At 36.3% G+C, this 21,314-nt stretch overlaps 2 protein-coding genes across 3 annotated transcripts; one reads left to right on the top strand and one right to left on the bottom strand.

Annotated features, from left to right (window-relative positions):
• Positions 1 to 964: 964 nt before the first annotated feature.
• On the bottom strand, positions 965 to 5,209 carry LOC116164007 (uncharacterized protein K02A2.6-like). The gene has a single exon (XM_031478134.1). The coding sequence runs from the start codon at positions 5,207 to 5,209 to the stop codon at positions 965 to 967; it is 4,245 nt and encodes a 1,414-aa protein (XP_031333994.1).
• Positions 5,210 to 10,276: 5,067 nt separating this feature from the next.
• Positions 10,277 to 19,991, top strand: LOC116164816. 2 transcript variants are annotated; one of them, XM_031479038.1, is made up of 4 exons: positions 10,279 to 10,585; positions 15,067 to 15,565; positions 19,267 to 19,364; positions 19,426 to 19,991. In XM_031479038.1, the coding sequence occupies exons 1-3, from the start codon at positions 10,457 to 10,459 to the stop codon at positions 19,362 to 19,364; spliced, it is 726 nt and encodes a 241-aa protein (XP_031334898.1). In that variant the 5' UTR covers positions 10,279 to 10,456; the 3' UTR covers positions 19,426 to 19,991. The 2 variants fall into 2 exon arrangements, with proteins under 2 accessions (XP_031334897.1, XP_031334898.1); XM_031479037.1 differs by lacking the exon at positions 19,267 to 19,364 and having other exon boundaries at positions 10,277 to 10,585.
• Positions 19,992 to 21,314: the final 1,323 nt, after the last annotated feature.

Raw genomic sequence — 21,314 nt, 5'->3', positions numbered from 1 at the left:
ATTATGAGTGATGCAAGTGAGAGTGACCCCGAAAGAATATATTTACCTCAAGTATAGTCGTCCTCCCTTTTTACTGGCGTATTGGTATGGTATAGGTATAGGTAGTACTATTTTGTCTGTGGTAGTACCTTTTATACACAAACGCAAATTTAATCTGACGTTTTGAGTAACGTGTCCGTGTAAATTTCGTGACCTGCAACTTATCTAGACTATAATCAAATTTATTTAGAGTAATCAAATTCCCTCGTAAATTCCTATAGGAATTAATTAACTAAACAACAAAGTGGAATGAAAGTAACTACATATGTATACATAATGATGTGAAGAGTGATTAACATACATATTTGATATTATGGAAAGGAAATGGAGATTGAACAAAAACGACAAAAGAAAATAATAATAATAAAAAACATGTTTCGTGTGTTGTAGTTGTTTAACAACTAAGGATATACTTAGTATTCTATTGTGGGTACACTTGACGTTTGAAGTTTCCAAAGCTTAGTATTTTAAGATTGTTGGATAAGTAGTTATAAATGTTATTATTATATTGTAGCTGTAAGATCTTTTATAGAATTCCGTTTTATGAAATGGTGGAATTATTCATTTATAAAATCTATTGTTCGTACTAAACTGTATTAACTCCCCCCCCCCCTCCACCCCTCAGGCCTCGTCGCTCACTGATCTCGAAAAAGAGTCGCACGGGAAAGTTATAGTTTGTACAAACTAATTTATTTCGATGAGACCTTTCATTAGAATACCATGAAGAGTATGTTATATACTGATTAATTTGCACCTACCTCTTGTCGCGTACATCCACGTGACTTCTGTCGTCGTGACTGTCTTTCCGGTTCCGGTGTACGAGACCCGTGCAACGTTGTTACGTTTACCTTATATTACATCCCCCCTTTTTATAATTGTCAACTTAATACTATAGTCTTGTCTTTATAACTACGGGTTTATGGCACTAATGACTACAAGCAAGGTTTCCACACTCACAACGAGACCTCGGTGGCCTTACCACGCGACCCGATCTGGTTGTGTAAAACTGTTGCTCTGCTGGAATAACACCTCGAGTTACACCATTGTCTTCGTTTGACTGGACATAATCATTTCCTACCAGTGGACGCTGTTCAGTCTCTTCCGTCAGACTTCTCTCTTCCGCTCTTCCTCCCCGTTTTAGATCTTCCTGCGTTGACGTCCGGTCTTCCAATTCTTCCGGCCATTCAAACAATTCGTAAGGGTAGCGGTTTAATGTATCATTTGCTGTATCATTTGCCTTTATTAGGTGAGATCTATTTCGTCGATAGTGCTTGTTATCAGCTATTACAACGTATGATCTTGGTTCAGGTCCTTCATTGACCACCACACCGCATTTTGTAATCCAAACTCTATCGTTAACATTTAAATTTTGAACTACTTTGGTTCTGTGGTGGTTGTTAAAATTATCAGTGTATACCTGAATCTCAATTTTTCTACGCCTAATATAATCCGGTAAATAGTCCCATTTAGGAATTAGATTCATTTTATTTGTTGGTAAGGTAGTACGGGGTGTTCTGCCCATTATTAGCTCTGAAGGGGAAAATCCACACTGAAGTTTGGTAGTCCTGTAGCTTAACAATCCTAAATTTGGGTCATTTGATTTTAAAATAATTTTCTTCGCAATTTTAACGGCCGATTCTGCTTGACCGTTGGATTGGGGATACAAGGGGCTACTTGTAACATGCTTAAATCCGAACCTTTGGGAGAAATTCTTAAAAAGTTGGTTGTTAAAACAAGGTCCGTTGTCTGAACGAATCTTTTCTGGTATTCCCCACCTTGCTAAGAAAGTACTAAGCTTTGCAATGACTTCTGAGGCAGTAGATGTTTGTAAACTTGCTACCTCTTTGTATCTGGAGAAGTAATCTACTACAACCAGATAATGTTTCTTGTTAGCCTCGAACAAATCCAAAGCTATGATTTGCCAGGAGTATTCGGGCACTTGTGAGGCCATAAGCGGCTCTGTTGGTGTTATTCTGTGTTCGATACACTTCTCGCAACCAGTTACCTTATCATCGATGTGTTTAGCAATACCGGGCCACCAGATTGTTTCCTTGGCTCGTGCACGACATTTTATGATTCCAAGGTGTCCCTCGTGTATTCTGTTCAGCATATCTGGTCGCAATTTTGGCGGTACATATATTCGAGTTCCCAAACAGACAATTTCGTCCAACAGTGACATATCTCCTCGGTATTGGAAGAAAATTCTGTCCTCAAGGGGAAGAAGTTTATTACTTGGCCACTCATTTTCTATGTAGTGTCGTAACCTCAGAGTTTGGGGATCCGAAACCTGTGCTGACCTAATTTTCTGTAGGTTTGTGTCCGATATAGGAATTGAAGTGCAGATGTGCTCATAGAAATCTTCCACAGCATCGATTAGTAATGCGTTTTTTTCAGGGTCAGATGATGCAATTGGTGCCCTAGACAACAAATCGGGAATAATCATTTGTTTTCCCGGAATATATTGTATGGTATATTTGAATTGCAATAATCGCATCCTGAAACGCTGGATCCTAGCGGACAGATCAGATATAGGCTTACTTCCAAGAAGAACAACCAATGGTTTGTGATCGGTTAGCAATATAAATTCTGTACCTATCAAGAACTGACTGAACTTCTCGCATGCCCACGTGGAAGCTAAAGCCTCACGTTCTAATTGAACATAGCGTTTTTCAGTCTCCGACATCGTTCGCGAAGCGTAGTAGACTGTTCTCCACGTGCCATCTGTATGTTGCTGCTCTAATGTAGCGCCTAAGCCATAGGAACTTGCATCAGCCGCTACCCGCGTCGGACGTCCCGGCGCGAAATGCGCTAGTATCGGAGCGTTTGTCAGAGCCCGTTTGATTTGATCAAATGCGGTTTGTTGGGCGCTTTCCCACACAAACTCATTTTTTGTACTCAAGAGTTGGAGTATTGGTCTTGCCATATCCGCTAACCCGGGTAAAAATTTGGTGTGCACTTGCAAGCACCCGATGAGTTGACGAACTCCACTAACATCCCGAGGAGCGGGCATTTTTAAAATAGCCTTGACCTTTTGAGGATCTATTCCTACACCCTTGTTTGATATTATAAAACCAAGAAAGGTAAGTGACTTAACTCCGAAAATACATTTGTCCTTGTTGAGTTTTATACCTTTCTCCGAACACCGTTGCAATACGAGTTGAAGTCTACGATCATGTTCTTCTCGCGTACTGCCGAATACAAGCGTATCGTCGGCTACGTTGATTATACCGTCGAGACCTTCTAGGGCTTCCCACATCTCTCTTTGAAACCTCTCTGGGGCGGACGTGATACCCATGGGTAACTTTTTGAACGCCCAACGACCGAAGGGGCTTATAAAAGTTGTTAGGAGTTGAGATTTTGGATCTAACGAAACATGATAAAATCCTGCAGTGGCGTCTATTTTTGAGAAAAAATTTGCATTGGGACCTATTTGTGCTAATGCTTCACTTATATCAGGTAAAACGAGCTTTTCCGTAAGAACACATTTATTTAGCATGGAATAGTCCACACATATACGAACTTTACCGTCCTTTTTCGGAACGGCCACCATAGGCGCACACCACCGGGTGGGTTGAGAGACCTTAAAGATGATATTCTGTTTTTCTAACGCTTCCAAATTCTCTTTGACCGCGTCGCGTAAATGGATCGCTACTCTTCGCGGGGTAGCGATTGAAAATGGTTTAGAATCCTGTTTCAACTCAATTGTATACTGTTTTCCAAGGTCACCTATTCCTTGGAACAGTTGAGGGAAATTATCTTGAATGGTTATCGAGCTTGCCCATGATAGCATCCCCAATGCTTCTATGGCATCGCGACTTAACAAGTTAGCGTGTAGGTTCTCAACAACATAAACCTCAGTGCTGTGGATTCTGTCTTTATAGAACATATTTACTTCAAATGTACCTTTGACATTAATTTTGTCACCCGAAGCGGACAACAAGGGTCTCTGGGGAGAGTCTAATTGTGTATGTTTAAATTTGGGCAATAACTCCGCTTTTAATACTGTAACATCTGCTCCCGTATCAATTTTAAAATTTATAGGCACTCCACTGACATTAACTATAGCTTGCCAGGGTTCACAGCATTGAGTTTGTATCGATCCCAAAAAGAATAAATCGCCTTCACTTACCCCAGAGTTGTTCTTTACCTCTACTGCGGCAACCTTTTTAGCTTCGTATCTACTTTTTGAGTTGGTTTGATGCTGCATATTGCGGGACGGACATTTTGCTGCCCAATGGCCATTCCTGTTACATGATCTGCAGAAGTCGTTTCTCGCAGGGCAATCTGTAAATGCGTGCCGGGGGCTTAATCCACATTTTCGGCACTCCTTCTCCTCTTGTGGTTGTGGGTTGTCTCTGTTTTTCTGAAACGTTTTCCCACTACCTAAGTTTCTTGTAGCATTACTGTTGTATTTCTGCTGAGTATTTTTCGGTTTAGTACCCCTGTGGACGTAGTTTACCTCTGCATCAATTTGCTCGGATGTACTAGTCTCGGGGTTTGGGCCACTTGCTCGTATGACGGTCTGTTGTTTTTTCAATGATTCGGCTAACCTTATTTTCCTGATGATTTCTTCCAAAGAATCGTCCGGCTTGGCTTGTAATTGAACTGACAGTCGGTTATCAGCTAGTCCAGCAATTATGCGAAGCTTTATCATCTCAGCTTCCATTGTACCCCATTCACAGGTTTGTGCTAAATTGGTCAAATCTGTGATGAAAATATCACATGATTCTTTGTTATTCTGCGCGCGTTGTAAAAACCGTACACGTTCGTACACTAAGTTTTTCTTTAACACGAAATAATTGTCGAATTTGCTAAAGACAATTTCAAAATCTTTGAGTTCCTCGTTGCTCAAATGAAAAGATTTCAAAATGTTCTCAGCTTTACCACCCACATATCCCACAAGGTAGTCCACTTGCTGTTCACTACTATAGTTCGCCAATGCAATACGTTTGAATCGTAAAATTCGCGTTTTCCATTCGCTCCAATCTTCAGCTTGAAACGTAAATTCAGATGGCGGCGGTACCGGCACCGATAATGACGAATGTTGCGATATATTGGCGGTCGCGTCACTCGCGTTATTGTTCCGTAATTGCAATTGCAATAATTGCGTGATTAGTCTTTGCTGCTCAAGCAATTGAGTTTTGTAATCCAATTCAGGGCCCTCATCCATTATAAAGTTAGGGGGGTTTTCCTTTTTTTTTTTTTGAACGGTTGACACTTACTCAATTTGACAACTACAACGGTCGGTATATATCGCCGAACCGCGAGATTATGCACTTCACAGCACTAAAATCTAAATCACTTCTTCTTCTCTACACGAATCGCTAACAGGGCGGCAATTTCCGTTTAATCTTATCGCTGTCACCATGTTATATACTGATTAATTTGCACCTACCTCTTGTCGCGTACATCCACGTGACTTCTGTCGTCGTGACTGTCTTTCCGGTTCCGGTGTACGAGACCCGTGCAACGTTGTCACGTTTACCTTATATTACAGAGTAGAACATTCGTTTACCCTCCCCCCTGGCACCAGTAAAGGCATGCGTATGCAAAATCTGAGACCAATTGGTTGTCGTATGTAAAAGTTATGCACGTTTTACTTTCAAAAAGCATCTCGGGGGGGGGGGCGAAACTTGATGGCCGTTTGTCACACCTTCAAGGTATAGGCTACCTACTGCAAAATTCCAAGACTCTAGGACCATTCCCCTAGAAGCAGTTCGAAACGGCAGAAGTGGGTCCGGACGGACGGACGGACAAAACGCAAACAATAGCACATTTTTTTTCATTCTTGAAAAATGCGCTAAAAATTATGGCCGTATCGTAACATGTTCGTTGTTACGTTATGGGATTTTATTATAAATGGATAGGGATACCTCCGTGTGGCTACGCAAAATTCCAGGATTTTAAGACCATTCTAAAAGTATCTCAAAACCGAAGAAGTGGGTCCGGACGGGCAAAACGCAAACAGTACCACATTTTTTAATTCTTATAAAATGCGCTAAAAATGGAAACTATTTTTGTGAATATCTACTAAATTTATTTATTTAGGTTAAGGTAGGTAATGTACGTACGCGCAATTTTGTTTTTAGAGTTCAATGTCATAATATTTCCGACGTTCGTCATTATAAATCTTGAGAAAAGGTTGAAGGTAAGCTTTCAAATCCCCAACGGTCTGATTAAGAGTTCTCGATTTTGCGTAATTCATTAATAAACAAATTAAAAATAGATGTATGAGTATGATGTATTATGAGTTTATATATCCGTATGGTGTTTCCTCTCCCCCGAAACTAGCCCATCAACACTGATTTCAAACTTGGTATACAAGTACTTTATAAAGCCATAACTTATAGTCTAGGAACTTAAGAACAGAAAATCGCAGAAGGTGAAATTAATTATAGAAATGAATATTTTCCTTTCAAAAATCTATTATAGTGGACGCTATTTTAACATAAATAGGTACTCAAAGTCTGACTGGTACACACTCTGCTAAAATGGGCGTCTTGATAAATGACTGCGTTTTTCACAATTTTCTTGGAGACGCACGCAAATCTTGACCTTTTAGAAAGAGAAAATACCCCATTAAAAAGGTATAAGTAAACATACTCGTTCCATTAAAAACGATTTGTAACATTGTTTTAAAAAATCCAAAAGCGAATTGTATGATCTTTCAGAAAGAGTTTCTTAAAAAATTGCGTAGGAGTGCAGGTTTTCAGTAGAGAAGCATGGTAATCTTGATGGTAATGGATTTTCGTCTCGCCGTGAAAAATAAAGGTGAGAACTCATGTTCTATGACTGTTTAGCGCATTTTCCAACGAAGCTATTGCAGCCACTTTCTGTGTTCGTCCGTCTGTCCGAGACATATTAACTAGTCCTACAGTTTTCAAGATATTAAGTTCGTTCTTTTTGCATTCGGTAGCGTATACCTCTGGCACCTGAGCCAAGCAAAATCTTGACGATTAAACGGCGCATGCGCAAACTGCGCAACTTCAACTTTCTTATTCATGGAAACATTTCTTTGAAATTTTAACCAAAACTGCTTTTAGTAAAAGCGAACGTATCGCATATTGTAAACATGAAATTAAAGTGCGCATGCGCAGGATGTGCAATATCGACTCTCTTATTTATCGAGATATTTTTTTGAAATTTTAATCACTCATGCTTCTGTTAAAGGAAAACATATCTGATGTTACAAACTTTAGATGTGCACATGCGCAGTCAATGCCAACTTCGTTATTTATGAAGATATTTCTTTGAAATGTTAACCATAGATGCTTCTAGTAAAGAAAAACATATCACATGCAGTAAAAACAGAAAACCACAAATGGCATTAGCAAAGGCAAACACATCGCACATGTACATAGTAAAAAACAAATGCGCGCATGCGCAGACTGCAGAATGGTCCCACCCGAAACTATAGTCGCGAAGTCGAAGTGAACGTTATTCTTTTTGAAATGCAATTCATCCGCCATGAGGATCCATATTTTCAGTTGAAGGTCGCTAACAAAGTAACTATTTAATTCTCACACACTCTTCTAGTCCAGTCAAAATAGGAAAATCAGAGGAACTAAAAATACTAGTTCCAAATTTTTCAGAAATGTGTAGGGAGAGGTTCCCTGAACAACAAAAAATAAAGTCCCTCCAAATTCCGGTGCCGCTGGGGGAAGGAGGGGGCTTTAAACGACCCATTTTTCAGTTTTTCGCTTTTAACTCAAAAATGGTGCGTTACAGTGAAAAAGTTCTTCAGTACAAAATGAAAGCTTATTAAAACTGCTACAAGTTTGGTATTATACATCTTTACGAAAAACTGAACCGTTTTCGTGCTACCGGCTCCGGAAAGGTGGTAATTTCTAAACAAAATTGTTTTTCACTTACGTTTTTCGTATATTTTTGGCTTCTAAATCCTCTCCCGGTCATTTTAGGGGAAAATCGTCACAATAAAACCTGTACAGCATTAACATCCCTATAGTTCGAACCTGTTGAAGTAGGAGTTATCTCCATACCCCGTGACTCTATTCCACGAAGGATGCTTCAGGAAAACGAAGAAATGTGCTCTCTATGAGGCTTTCCCTGTGTGCATGGATGCAGTGCACCTCAAAACGATTTACACTGTAGTGGACGGTGGCCTTCTCCTTCACAGAGTCAAGTGGAATGTTGGGACCACTTTCTCTTTCATCTGTGAGCAGTATGCTTCATACCTATATAATAAATCACTATTCTTCCAATTGTGCAGTTGTATTCGATGGGTACGAGGACATTAATACCATAAAACGGTTCAGTTTTCGAAAAAATGTATATAACCAAACTTGTAGCAAATTTAATAAGCTTTCATTTTGTACTGAAAAACTGTTTCACTGTAACGCACCATTTTCGAATTAAAAGCGAAAATGGGTCGTTTAAAGCCCCCCCTTCCCCCAGCGGCATCGGAATTTGGAGGGACTTTATTTTTTCTTGTTCAGGGAACCTCTTCCTACACATTTCTGAAAAAATTAGAACTAGTATTTTTAGTTCCTCTGATTGCCCATTTTTGGTCTAAATTGACTGGGCTATTCTCCTAAGCGGATGGGCTAATAGCTACAATCAAACTTCATCGATACGAGATTTGCTCCTAGAATAAACGAGTCGTCGTGACTCAAGGTTGGTACACTAACCTTGGTCGTGACTAATGTCCGCCTGTAATTAAAGACTGGAATTTATTGACCCTCTGCGAAAAATTAGCGGTTCGAAAATGAACTAATGTAACTAGTTCTGAAGTCAATGTACACCATTTTCATTTTCGTTTCCATTGTACCTTCTCCAATTTCGGAAATTCCGGTTTCGAACATCGCTACGATTGGTCGTAGCCAAGATCGTAGCGTGTAACTACGCTTTAGATTTTTGTTCCGAAGTGTGTGTAGGATCTCTTAAGTAACTTTATATAGTTTTAACTTTTAAATTCAATGCTTTTACCAAAGACGATCCTCCTCCAAGTATTTGGTTTTACCGAGAGCTAAATAGATTATGAAAGAAAAACCTCCAGGATACAACCTTGAAATTCCCACTTATAGTCCACTCAAATTAGCTTCAAAAGTACTCCAACTGGATACTGTCACTTCACTCAATGAAACCAAGCGTATCCTATTTAAAAATCGCTGAATACAAAAATCATAGTCCTCCTGGCCGGAAATCCCCGGAACATATGTTATAAACAAAAACCGAAGAAAAAATGGGAAAATGTCGTTTCTTTAAGCATTTGACTTCAATTATCTCGTTAACTATTGCCATTGCTCTGCTGGGGGAAAAAATGACTTTGTTTAGAATTGAAATTTCTATAAGGTACAGTTCGTTCAGAACTTTCATTTTCAAATGTTATAGTTTTTTATGGAATAATATAAAGATCTAATCTCAAAAATTATCAATTTGTTATTACCATTGATTACTTATTCATGTTATTACTCGTGTCCCTAAGTAACATTGATCGGATCTTTTTGAAAATCCGTATTTGGTCACTTATTTTGAAAACAAAACAATATGGAAAACCCGATTGCAGCAGGTTTTATAGTTATTACATAAATAAATAAACAAATTAAAAAACAAAAACTGCTTCTTTGTCTATCAAACTGGGTGACAGGTGACTCCCAGAGCGTCCTACGCTAAGTCGATAGTTTTTGAGATAAGGATTCAATATTGACCAATGTAGTCAAAATGTGTACACAAAATCTGATTAAAACTTAAATGACGCCATAATACGTTGCGAATAGGAGCGGAAATATACGCGATTCGGTAATGTAAAAAATGCCGACTTTGCTTAGAAAAGGATACCTACATCACATTGTTTGAATGTGATAGGTATTGTTAAAAAAGCTGATGCGGTTCTTGTTTAGATAAATAAGTTTCGGGATAGCTGGCGCAGCCAAATTGTTATCTTCATTTGATTGAGTTACGAAATAACTATAAGAACCCGATGCAGATATTTGATATTTGTCATTAGATCACTATGACACTGAACAAAACGGAAATGTGAACATTTTAATGGAAGTACTTGGGGAAGTACGTAGCATATTTAGGATTTAGCAGTATATCACTGCAGCGCAATTTGTTTTTAGGTATTTTTACCGCCAAGAGTAGGTACTTTTACAAACCGCCACCTGTTTTGCTGAATTGGATACCCTAATATATTTTAATAAAGACAAATCTGTTAGCCAGTATTGTTGAACACGTGCGCAAAAGTATAACTGATAAGAGTATTTCTAACCATTCCAAAGTGAACCATGTGTGGACTGTAAATCTTTGTCCTTGTTGATTATTATTTAAGTGACTTTTTTTCGATATCGATACCAAAATATACCTTCGCATAACCTGTCGGCTGTTTATCAAGGCACAACTGGCCTGTCGTCTACATCAAGGAGAATTAGAGTGTGTTGTTTAGAAATTATTAGAGATGTACTATTGCAAAAAAGTCGTCCGCAATCCGCCATTACCGTCACCGTGGAAAAGTACACCACCTGTGGGTTATAAATCTCGCCAGAAGTGGTGGCTAACCCCACGCACTGAAGACAAATTCAATTTGGTAAGCTGTTTACTACTGTTTATCGATTTTGATGTACGCTCAGAAAATCAGAATGTCCTGAGGATATACCTACACTATACAGTAATCTTATCGTTGTAAACTTTTTTTAGTCCTTTCGAAATGATGGTACGGAACGTGGTACCAAAATGATATCTAATGTGCTGTTGAGATTCGGGGTGCACTTAATTTTGTGTTGGATTTTGTTAAAAATATGGGCAATATTTTATATTTTAATTCAAACGAATTTTAGGCGGGCAAAATAGCACACTTATAGCTTTTCAATATGATTGACTCATTTGTGAAGTGACAAGAACTTGGTATATTTCCTCGATTAGGATAAGGGGTTTATTTTCCAGGATCGGAGATGGCGGCCAAATAAAGAGTGGAAAACTGTGTATGTGAAGTTATCCCCACATTTAAAAAGATGCAATTGTAATTGATGTTTTGGACGTCCCCCATAAGCCATAAAGTTATTGACAAATCTATATAACTTTCTGGCAATTAAGTCATAAATTGGTGGGTCCAATTCTACGCAGCCCTCCATTGCACCAAAAGTGATCTTTTTTTTGTTCAGAGTTTTGATTCATTAAATTAATCAATGCAAAAGAGCTCGTCAAATGCGCTGAAATACAAACTCCCAACCCAATAATGACTACAGATGTATATCTACATTTTTGGTTTTACAGAAAATATTAAGTATTCATAGGTACAGCGTCGCTGATCAATCTAGAAACGGTCGATTATCGGGGAAAATACCTATCGGAAAAGTGTTAGGTATACAAAAGTTTTGCGGTTCTTGAATGTCTATTACCTAGGCAGTAATTTTAATTACACAGGGTTAGTCACAAAGGCGCAGGACACCACAATTGCATTTTTGTAATAGAAGACCTTGTATATTATTCGATTGAAATATATTGAAAAGGACATAAATATTGACATATGAGTGAATTACATCATGCCCAAGATGCGTAAGCAAACGCTTGTCTGCACCTTGAAATTAAGAAATTAAAGTGGTCTCCGTTATATTAACAAAACTTTAAAGAAAAAATGAATTACATCTATACAAACAAAAACTATATGTATTATATTAGCGGAAGGGGAGGGACTGGAGGGATCCATGGATATACTATTACATGCATATTTTTTTTTACCCAAACATTTGATGGATTGCTGACCTGGGATACGATAATAACCACTCCTCGATAATTAACTCTTCTCTTCATTTTATGCGAAATTTATAAGAAGAATGTACCATAAATTCATTCGTTTCTGGGTTATCGAGTTTTAAAAATATAGGATATTATTTGAAAATTTATTGAATGATTTATTGAAGAACAATTCTACATTCTATTGAAGTCATCGAACTTTTTATTTTTCAAAAATAACCTACAAAAATTATGTCAGGTTTTGTCACAAAAAACTTAAAAAACTAGTAAATTTTTTCTTTCAAATGGTAACCCACATTTTTTATTAAATTATTTCTAATAGATTTTTTCTTTGTTTAACCTACAATAATTGGAAAAATATTAAATTCTCCGAAATCCAGCAGCTTAGTGCGCGGTAACTATTTAGGATGAGTGTTTGCTTGACAAGTTTGCACGTTGCTTTCTTTTTACTTAGTTTTAATGCAAAAGGGTCCCTAAATATATAGATGAAACTTCTCGATTCCCAATTTGTAAACCTTACAGTTAAAAATATAAGAGGAGAGCTTCTTAGCTCGAACTAGGTGTTATTGCGATCACCGTTTTTTGGGTAAATCCGTTTTACATTAGTAGGTACAATGCGTAAACGTACGTTCGCAATTTTGCGGAGCGGATCGTGTTCAGTAGCAACCTAAAATGTTTATTAAGTTATTCTAAAGGTCTTATTTCTACTGAATTGTGCCAGGGTTTATTACAAAAAAAAGGTGAGAAAATGTCAAGTTAAAAAAACTAAAATATTTTTTGTCAGGAAACCCGTTACTATGATTTCGTTAAAATTTTGCGAATGTACCGGGTGACCCAATAAGACTGTTCCTCGGCCATATCTCGAGAACCGTTTGTCATATGACATAGGGGTAAAAAAATTATTGGGTAAATCGGTCATGAAGAATCGCTGGAAAATATTTCCAAGTACTAAAAATGATCAACAAATGACAACAAATGAAAAACAAAGATGGTGTGGGGCGGGCGTTCAATTGTTTTTGCAATAACCTGCTTTAACTTCTTAACCCCAATACCTATTTGAGGTTAGGAACGAGATTTTGAAAAACGGTTTTCACTGGCCTTTTTGGATGTTATTTGGTTACTTTTTCATAAAGAATGAAAGATATCCATTTGTTTTTTTTTTATTTTTTAGGATTTTGGGCCATAGTGTCAAAACTAGCCCCCTGGCGGAGAAGGATTCAACTAAATTAACTATATCTATTATAGAATATAATATTCAACTAAATTAACTATATCTTGTTGCCCAAGGAATGCAATTGAACGCCCCACACCATCTTTGTTTTTGAACTAACTGAGTTTTTGTTTTTACGAAAATGGTAGGTAAACTGGTTCTCTTTAAAAATGTAAATAAAGAATATTTAGTTTATTATGCGAAATTTAAAGAAAATGCATTTGTAAAATTTAAGATGGAAGTTACGCCCTCTGGTGGTCATTTTTAGAACTTTTTTTATTGCCTTTATTTTATAGTGGGCGGAACTTGAAAATATTTTCCAACGATTCTTCTTAACCGATTTACCCAATAATTTATTCAAGATAACCGCCGATTGGAATCGTATGATTAATTCATAATTATGAGAACGAACCACCAATTCGGTATGCCCAGCAGTTGTCAAAACTAGTAAATTTTAGATTTGTCATTGTTCTGGCACTTTGATTTTCATATTATGCGTCCTGCTCCCGTGATTCTGCATTTCTATTGGTTGTAAACTTGTATCTTAATGAAAATCTGTATCGAAATGACTATCACTTAAGTACAGGTAGCAAATGTTTAATATATCAATTAAAGTATAGGAGTAGAAAAAAATTTTAAATTCATATATGAGTCTTTAGCGCCGTGACGTCATACAACTGTTTTTTCAAATAATAACCGACATTTTTTATTCACGAGCGAAGTTTTCGGGTGGTTACCCATTCAAATCGGAATATTAACCGGGAGAAAATTGTTTGACTGTAGATATTAAACGAATTATTAGTAATAAACACAAAAGAAGTAAAACAAGGGCGTTAAATCGCAACAACGTGAGGCCCGGCTTGAGAGAACTATAAAAAATTATCAACTATCGCGAACTAATTAGAATTTTCTTTTTATATTTTATGTGTGTATTTTATTTTTACCTCGTTGACGCCTCCTATGTGCGCTACATGTATGCCAAAGGAATGAGTAATAACAAAAAAAAATGATTAATTTAATAAAGAGTAAAGTTCGTTTTTCTCCGAGTATAACAATGGAATTTGGAACAGAACAAAAATAAGTACCTAGCTGGTTATATATGATAGTTTTGAAACAAGAACGATATCAGTTTCAAGGGATGATTCATTAGGGTGAATTGGGGTGTAGCGGTTATTTCTTTTGTGAGTTGCGTGTAACAGTTCCGTAATGTTGTATTTGAATGTCTCTTAATTAATTTGTATACAGTGTGTCGCGTGTATCTTGAGGCAGTCGATTATTGGAAACTAGCGGGGATATCAAAAATGGTTTATCTAAAATATTTTTCATATGGAGTGGCCCATTTAATGATGCCATGCACATTTTCACATAACGGTCCCTTAAGGTTCAAGTGTAAGGCAACTAATTTTTCAAGTAGAAACCTATAGCTTTTATTGAATATTCTTATTCTACATCGGCAAATAAACTTTCGTGGGAAACGTTTTTTCCCTATGCACTTATTTAATAAAGACACTCTTCAAAAAGCGTGATTTTTTGCTTTGAGCTAGAAAGCTGTTCTGCCAAGAATTTGGCACATTTTTTTAGCGGTGAGTTTATTTTTTTAATTAAAACAAGTCCCGCCAGGGGCGAGTCTCCGCTAACAACTCAACGCTAACCAAGATGTCGCGGGCGACATCCTTTGAACCTAATGCGACCTCCGGTTCTCAACATGCAATAAAAGAGGTCGGTAATGAGAGAGATCGGCTGCCAGGCTTTTAATTACTTTTAGGAAAATTGTCTTAGAATTCTGAATTTTTTTGACATATATTCATTACTTAGGTATAGGTATTTTACGAAATTTCGTTGCTCTGATATAATAAAAAGCAAAGCAACTGTCTCACAAAAAACTATTGGTTTATTTTATGACTGTAAAAATCACTAACAAAATTAATAAATTCGGAAACATTGGACACTGTGGATCATGCGAATAAATGCTGAGCAAGGGTTACGACGGGGCAATGTCCAGTTGAATTGAATTGATTCGTGTTTGTTCTTCCGTTTTATTGTTCGCTATTTATATAAACAAGTTCGTTTTCAAAAAAGTTTAAAATACAATGTTTTCTTTTCAGGATAGTGTACCGGAAAAACAGTGGACGATGCGTGAAGATGCCCTTTTCTTTTCGCTAAACCTTAACACCTTAATCCTTGCATTTCCCTACATTAACCAAAAAGTAATCGAAGACACTCTAACTGCGTGTGGTAATAGTCTTAGTGGCACTATTAATGTTTTAAAATCGAAAAACTCCCTACCTGCACGCAGATTTATCCAGAGGTCACCTGTTTTGCAACAAAACAAAACTAAAGGGGCAGTCACATACATACCTACCAAATATGAAGACGTTCAGATAGTCGAGATCAACACTCCTCCTGCAGCCAACGGATGGTCTAATGCATCTGGTGCGCCAAAGATTCGTGTTGCAAATTTGAAAATGCTCAAAGCACCTCCAAAAATGTTGCCAAAAACTGTATATTCACTTCATGTACAGCCAATTGTGCCATTTATTCCTTTTGAGATTCCTCAGGCAGTTAATCAGAATAAAAGTAGTATTCCATCGCAACTATGTAAAGGTACGTACATTTTTGTTACAAAACAGCTTTCTCTTAACCTTCAACACTTCTAACCTAATGTTACTTTGTCTCTATTATTTTGACAATTTAATGAAATAAGAGTTACTCCCACCCATATAAAGTGTAGCAGCTCAGATATAGCGATCGGCAAGAACAACCATCTCATCGAACGTTGTGTATTTCTACTATGGTATAACATACAAAGAATGGGTCTTTTCTGAAATAGTTTTCGATTGTTGCCTCTGCTTACTTTAGCTAGTTATATTGCGCCGATTTTGAATTAATCTGTAAATTCAATATGCCCTAATCGCAAGATTATTATACCTCTAAATGTATGCGGCGTTCAATGCCATTGGAATAACATTTTCAGCCTAGGAAATAATTAATGGCAAAAAAGTTCAAATGGCACCCCCCTGAGCTCTTGGTAGTCAAAACTAGGCATGGGAATTTTTTTCGATATATCGATAGGTATCGATAGTTATCGATATATCGAATATCAATAGGTAGAGCTAAAAAAATCGATATATCGATAGATCGATAACTATCGATATATCGATACTTATCGATAAGTATCGATATATCGATACCTATCGATATGTCGATAACTATCGATGTATCGATATGTCGATAACTATCGATATATCGATAACTATCGATATATCGATAACTATCGATATATCGATAACTATTGATATATCGATAACTATCGATATATCGATATGTCGATAACTATCGATATATCGATAGGTCGATAACTATCGATATGTCGATAACTATTGATATATCGATATGTCGATAACTGTACGATAAAATTATGTTATTGTTGAGATTTCAACGAGCGCCACTATTTTTATTAATAAAATCCATTTTCGGGTTTACTCTCGTGTAAATTTACTATTTTTAGTTGCTCGACGTTTCGGAAACTTAACTTTGCCCCCTTTCTCAAGAGAAGCACTACGTCACATCATCATCCATGCCAAATAAACGCAGTAATAAAATCTTTAGAAAATAGATCTTTTCGTCTTACTGACGATTGCTCAAAAAAAGAAGCACTTCAAAAACTTGTACAAAATGTTGCATCAAAATGGCTACTCTTTAGATAAAATAAAGAAGACAATCAAAGGGTGTAATCATGGCCTATGTATCGGTATCTGATTGATGGTTACAGAGGACCATCAGTCACAAAAAAACAGAAAAAGCTAAGAACACTTCAAATTTAGATATACAGTTTCAATTGATTGACATTTACGAAATCTAACAAAAAACTCTTGATAAAGGTGGCAAAGAAACGTCGAGTAACTATTAATAGTCACTTTACAGGAGAATAAACCGGAAAATGGATTTTATTAATAAAACTCGATAAGACAACTATATCACTGTCGATAACTATCGATACGTCGCTTAATTACAGCGGTAATTGCATTGTAGAAAGCTAAAGAGCCCTGCGATAATTGCACAGTTAATATGGTAAATTGGTAACTCCATTAAAGTTGCAAGAACTGCATTCGGTTATTTTCATATTTTGTTAAAAGAGCCCTCTTGTCTTGTCGGGATCTTTCGCCAAAATATAAAAGTAAACTCATGCAGTTTTTAGACATGCTTTCAAAAAAATTATCGGTAATTTTGATGCACTTCTGCAATTACCTACCCGATACTTATATCGATAGATGAAAACAGTTATCGCCCATCCCCAGCGATAACTTCGACATATCGATATATCGATAACTATCGACATACCGATATATATCGATAACTATAGAAATATCGATAAATCGATAACTATCGACATATCGATATATCGATAGTATTCATATATCGATAACTATCGATATATTTTACTTATCGAGATGCCGATAACTATCGATATATCGATAACTATCGATAGTTATCGATTTATCGATATTTCTATAGTTATCGATATATCGATAGTTATCGATAGGTATCGATATATCGATAACCATCGATATTTCGATAATTATCGGCATATCGATAAGTAAAATATATCGATAGGTAAGTACCCGATACTTATCGATAGGTGAAAACAGTTATCGCCCATCTCTAGTCAAAACTATATATTTTCCACTGATATAAACAAAACCACACATTCCAAAAAAAATGTCAGAAAAAAACAAGTCGAAACGCCAATTTGTAAAAAAAGATTATTTTCCGAACCCAAGTGTACCATGATGAAACAAAAGATATTCATTTCTCACAATTAACTGTACAGTGTCGACAGTGTTTTTAATCAGCGTTGCGAAAATGTTTCAAATTCAAGCAGAAGTGGTTGATATGGTGTTACTTTTTGGAAACTGATACCAGAATTTAATAATATATAAAATACTTAGTAGTAGATGAGAGAAAAATTGTAAAAATACGTAACATTATTTTGAAGATTTTAAGATCAAGTTAGGTATTTTTTTGTAATAATAAAATTAACAACGGTTTATGAAAGCTGGCATAACTTTCATAACCCATTGATTCTATATGAAAGTTGGCATTGCGCACTTTGCGCATGCGCACATCTGATTTTTTTTTACAATATTCTATATGGGTTATTTTACTAGAAACATCTGTGGTTGCAGCCTGCGCATGCGTATCACGCACACCTGATGCGTTTACAATATGCGGAGTTTACTTTTACTAGCTAATTACGATCTTTAGTTAAAACTTCAAAAATATCTCCATAATAGTATATTGAAAGACAAGTGTTACAATGCGACCTATTGTAATACGACTATCTTGTGGCACGAGTGGCGACGCGAAGCGTAGCCACGAGCCACGAGTGTCCACAAGATAGGAGTATTACAATAAAGCATTGTAACACGCGTTTTTCATACTATTTTTTCTATTTCGGTGCTTTAATTTAATTAAAAAAATCATTATCAGAAACTATAGGGAACATTAGAACTAACATGTTTTATGTTGGGAACACTTTTTATGCCGTTAAGTTTTAGGTTGGCAGCGTAGTAAGACTGACATTTTGAAGTTCAAACATGGAAGTACCCAACGAAGTACCTACTTGTACTAAATAGTAACTGCCAACTTAAGAGATGAGTTACCAAAAAAAACGACTATAATCACTGTCTTTGTACAACTGTTTTCGGCCGAAAACAGTTGTAGAAAATCATCATTGTGACACCGAAATAGAAAAATTAATATCTTAACGAAAAGAATAAAATAAAGTTGGTATTTCGCACCCTGCGCATGCGCACATTAATCGTCAAGATTTTTCTTGACTCAGGTGCCAGAGCGAAAAAGTCAAGAAGATTTTATAATTTTAAAGTGGGAGTAGCTGTGGGTAGGAGAGTAAACCTTACATATATCAACATTATAAGTTATAATCGTGTGGTTTGTTGTAAAACAAACGCCCTGTTTGACAGGTAGGTAAGTAGGTATATACTAATTAGTGGATATGCTGTGAACTAAAACATTTTTTCAAAATAAAGCTACGGTCAGAATCGTTTCGTCTGTAAACATGATTTTAAAATCATTAGAACATCAGTGTAAATTAAAGAGCAAAGTTTTTTATGATCAATATTTGTTTAATAATAAATGCTATACATTATTAAAGTTAATTCGATTTTTATCAACCGACAGAGGCAACAAGTGCGAAAAAAATGGGTAAAGCTGTTTCACGTTTGATGTATAAATGTCGCTTTCACATCAGCTCTATAAAATTGTTGATTTGGTTCTTGTTTCAGTTGAAAAGGGTATACAAAAACACCGTCATAACGTTGAGTCAGATCCAAATCACGTTTTGGAAAGGACCTTGACTTTTTATCCTTCTCGGGAGAATTAGGTACCTATACACTGACTGGGTCAATTTTAACTGCAATAAATAATGATGAGTTTTATTTCAGATATGACATATGTACAGACCGACGTCGCTAGTAATGTTAATAAAACCTCCAATAAAGTAGGAATTGTTTTAAAGAAAGATAAATTAGGATATACCGTTCAGTTACTGTAAATTATTAATATTTATAGAGAACATAGTTTCATTTTGTTATTGTTTATTGTTTTTATTGAAGTAGGTATGTAGGAATAATATTGTGTTATTATTTTGTATTTCAATGTTGCTCTATGCAACATGAATAAGTTCCTATAAAACTATATTTAAGTTTTGATCAATACTAATTACTAATATATAATATATTCCTTTGTTGTGTAGTATAATAGGTACCTACCACATCGTGTAGCTGACTTACCTACATAATGTTTTTATACCTGTAGTTAAATGTATGTCATCAGATCTCGTCAATGGAGAGAATATTTTTGTGTTTATAGTTAATAAAGTTCTTTAAATAATTTAAACAATGGTAACCCTTGTTTAAATAAATTTAAACAATAGTAATAAGTAGAAATGTTATACCAAAGTGTGGGGCCAAGGAGAGTTTGTTTATAAAAATGAATACAAAATAAAACATTGGACATGCAAAGTTTACTTTTACCTTTTCAGTAAATCATAGTAATAAAATACGAGAAACATCATAACACCAAACAGTTTTTCACCTACTATAAAGTACGGATAAACAACAATAAATTCCATCTAAATTCTAAAGTAATACATTTGCTCAAAATATATATAAATAACAATTGAAACAATTTATTTGGCTCTTAGAGATACTGGATGCCCAATGAAAAATGGAGTCAATGGGTGTTGAAAAGATTTCGATTTACCAGCCGGTCTGTCGTTTTCTCCGGAACAATCTACTTGAGATAATGAGAAAATGAGATGAAATTTTATTGCATTACGTCACTGCTGATAGGCAACTTGCGGTACAAATGCGTATTAATATTTTGTGGGTTCCTCTGTTTACCTGCCATTTCATAAATAAAATGTTCTATTAACAGTGTAAAATTGTAAATAGATCTTTTGGACTACGTGCATAACGTTCAAATATTATGTTGTTTATTTACTTCTGGCACAGATAAAATACCCAATCTGTGATGCTTCTGGTTTACTCTGAAATTGCACCTTTTTTTTAATGGAATGTCCTGTATATTGGAACAACATAAAATGTAATTACGTCATTGATTTGGATGATTAACATACCTAATTATAAAAAAGTGACGCTTTAGTCCGAGTACAAAAAGTAAATTTCAACTTAAGCCATATCAACTGCAGCTTTGCGGAAGCACATTAATTTTATTCTGTTTCTTCTATTTTCAAGGAAATAAGGGACGAACACACATTCGCCAGAACCTTCCTGCTTGATAGCCGGGTATCCCTGCCACTAGACTTTATAGTTCAGTTCAGTGAGGATACATTATCTCGTGACTTCACATTTCAAAATAGGTTAAGGGAAAAGGGCACCTGCCATATGCATGTATGTCATGAGCCGTCTAGAGCTTCATTAAGAATTTGCATTTCAGAAAAAGTAAAAATTCCTTTCGACTGTGCCGATCAGGTGTAGGTAGATTTGTTTTGTTTAACGGCATGTCTAAGATGTACCGTGTGCGGTTCGAAAAGTAGCATCCGAATTCTCTTATAGACGTGCGGACCATTCGATGGGACGAATCGAATGACACTTATTTCTCGGATTTCCAAGTAGACTCGCGTGCATCCTAGAAATGCGCACTGCATGTCACTCGATAGCTTTCAACGAGACGCATCGAATAACATCTCGTGCATATGTCAGTGATGCTTTTCCGAACTCCAATAAGTTGATGGTCTGTGCTCCAAGTAGACTGCCACGCATCCCGTGCGGACGTCTTTCGACAGACCTCTACAAGACGAATCGAAGGA

This window comes from Photinus pyralis, unplaced genomic scaffold (assembly GCF_008802855.1).
Source record: "Photinus pyralis isolate 1611_PpyrPB1 unplaced genomic scaffold, Ppyr1.3 Ppyr1.4_LG2, whole genome shotgun sequence".
Lineage (NCBI taxonomy): Eukaryota > Metazoa > Arthropoda > Insecta > Coleoptera > Lampyridae > Photinus > Photinus pyralis.
Note: the sequence above shows the minus strand (reverse complement) of the source record. Positions and strands in the feature narration are given on the sequence as shown.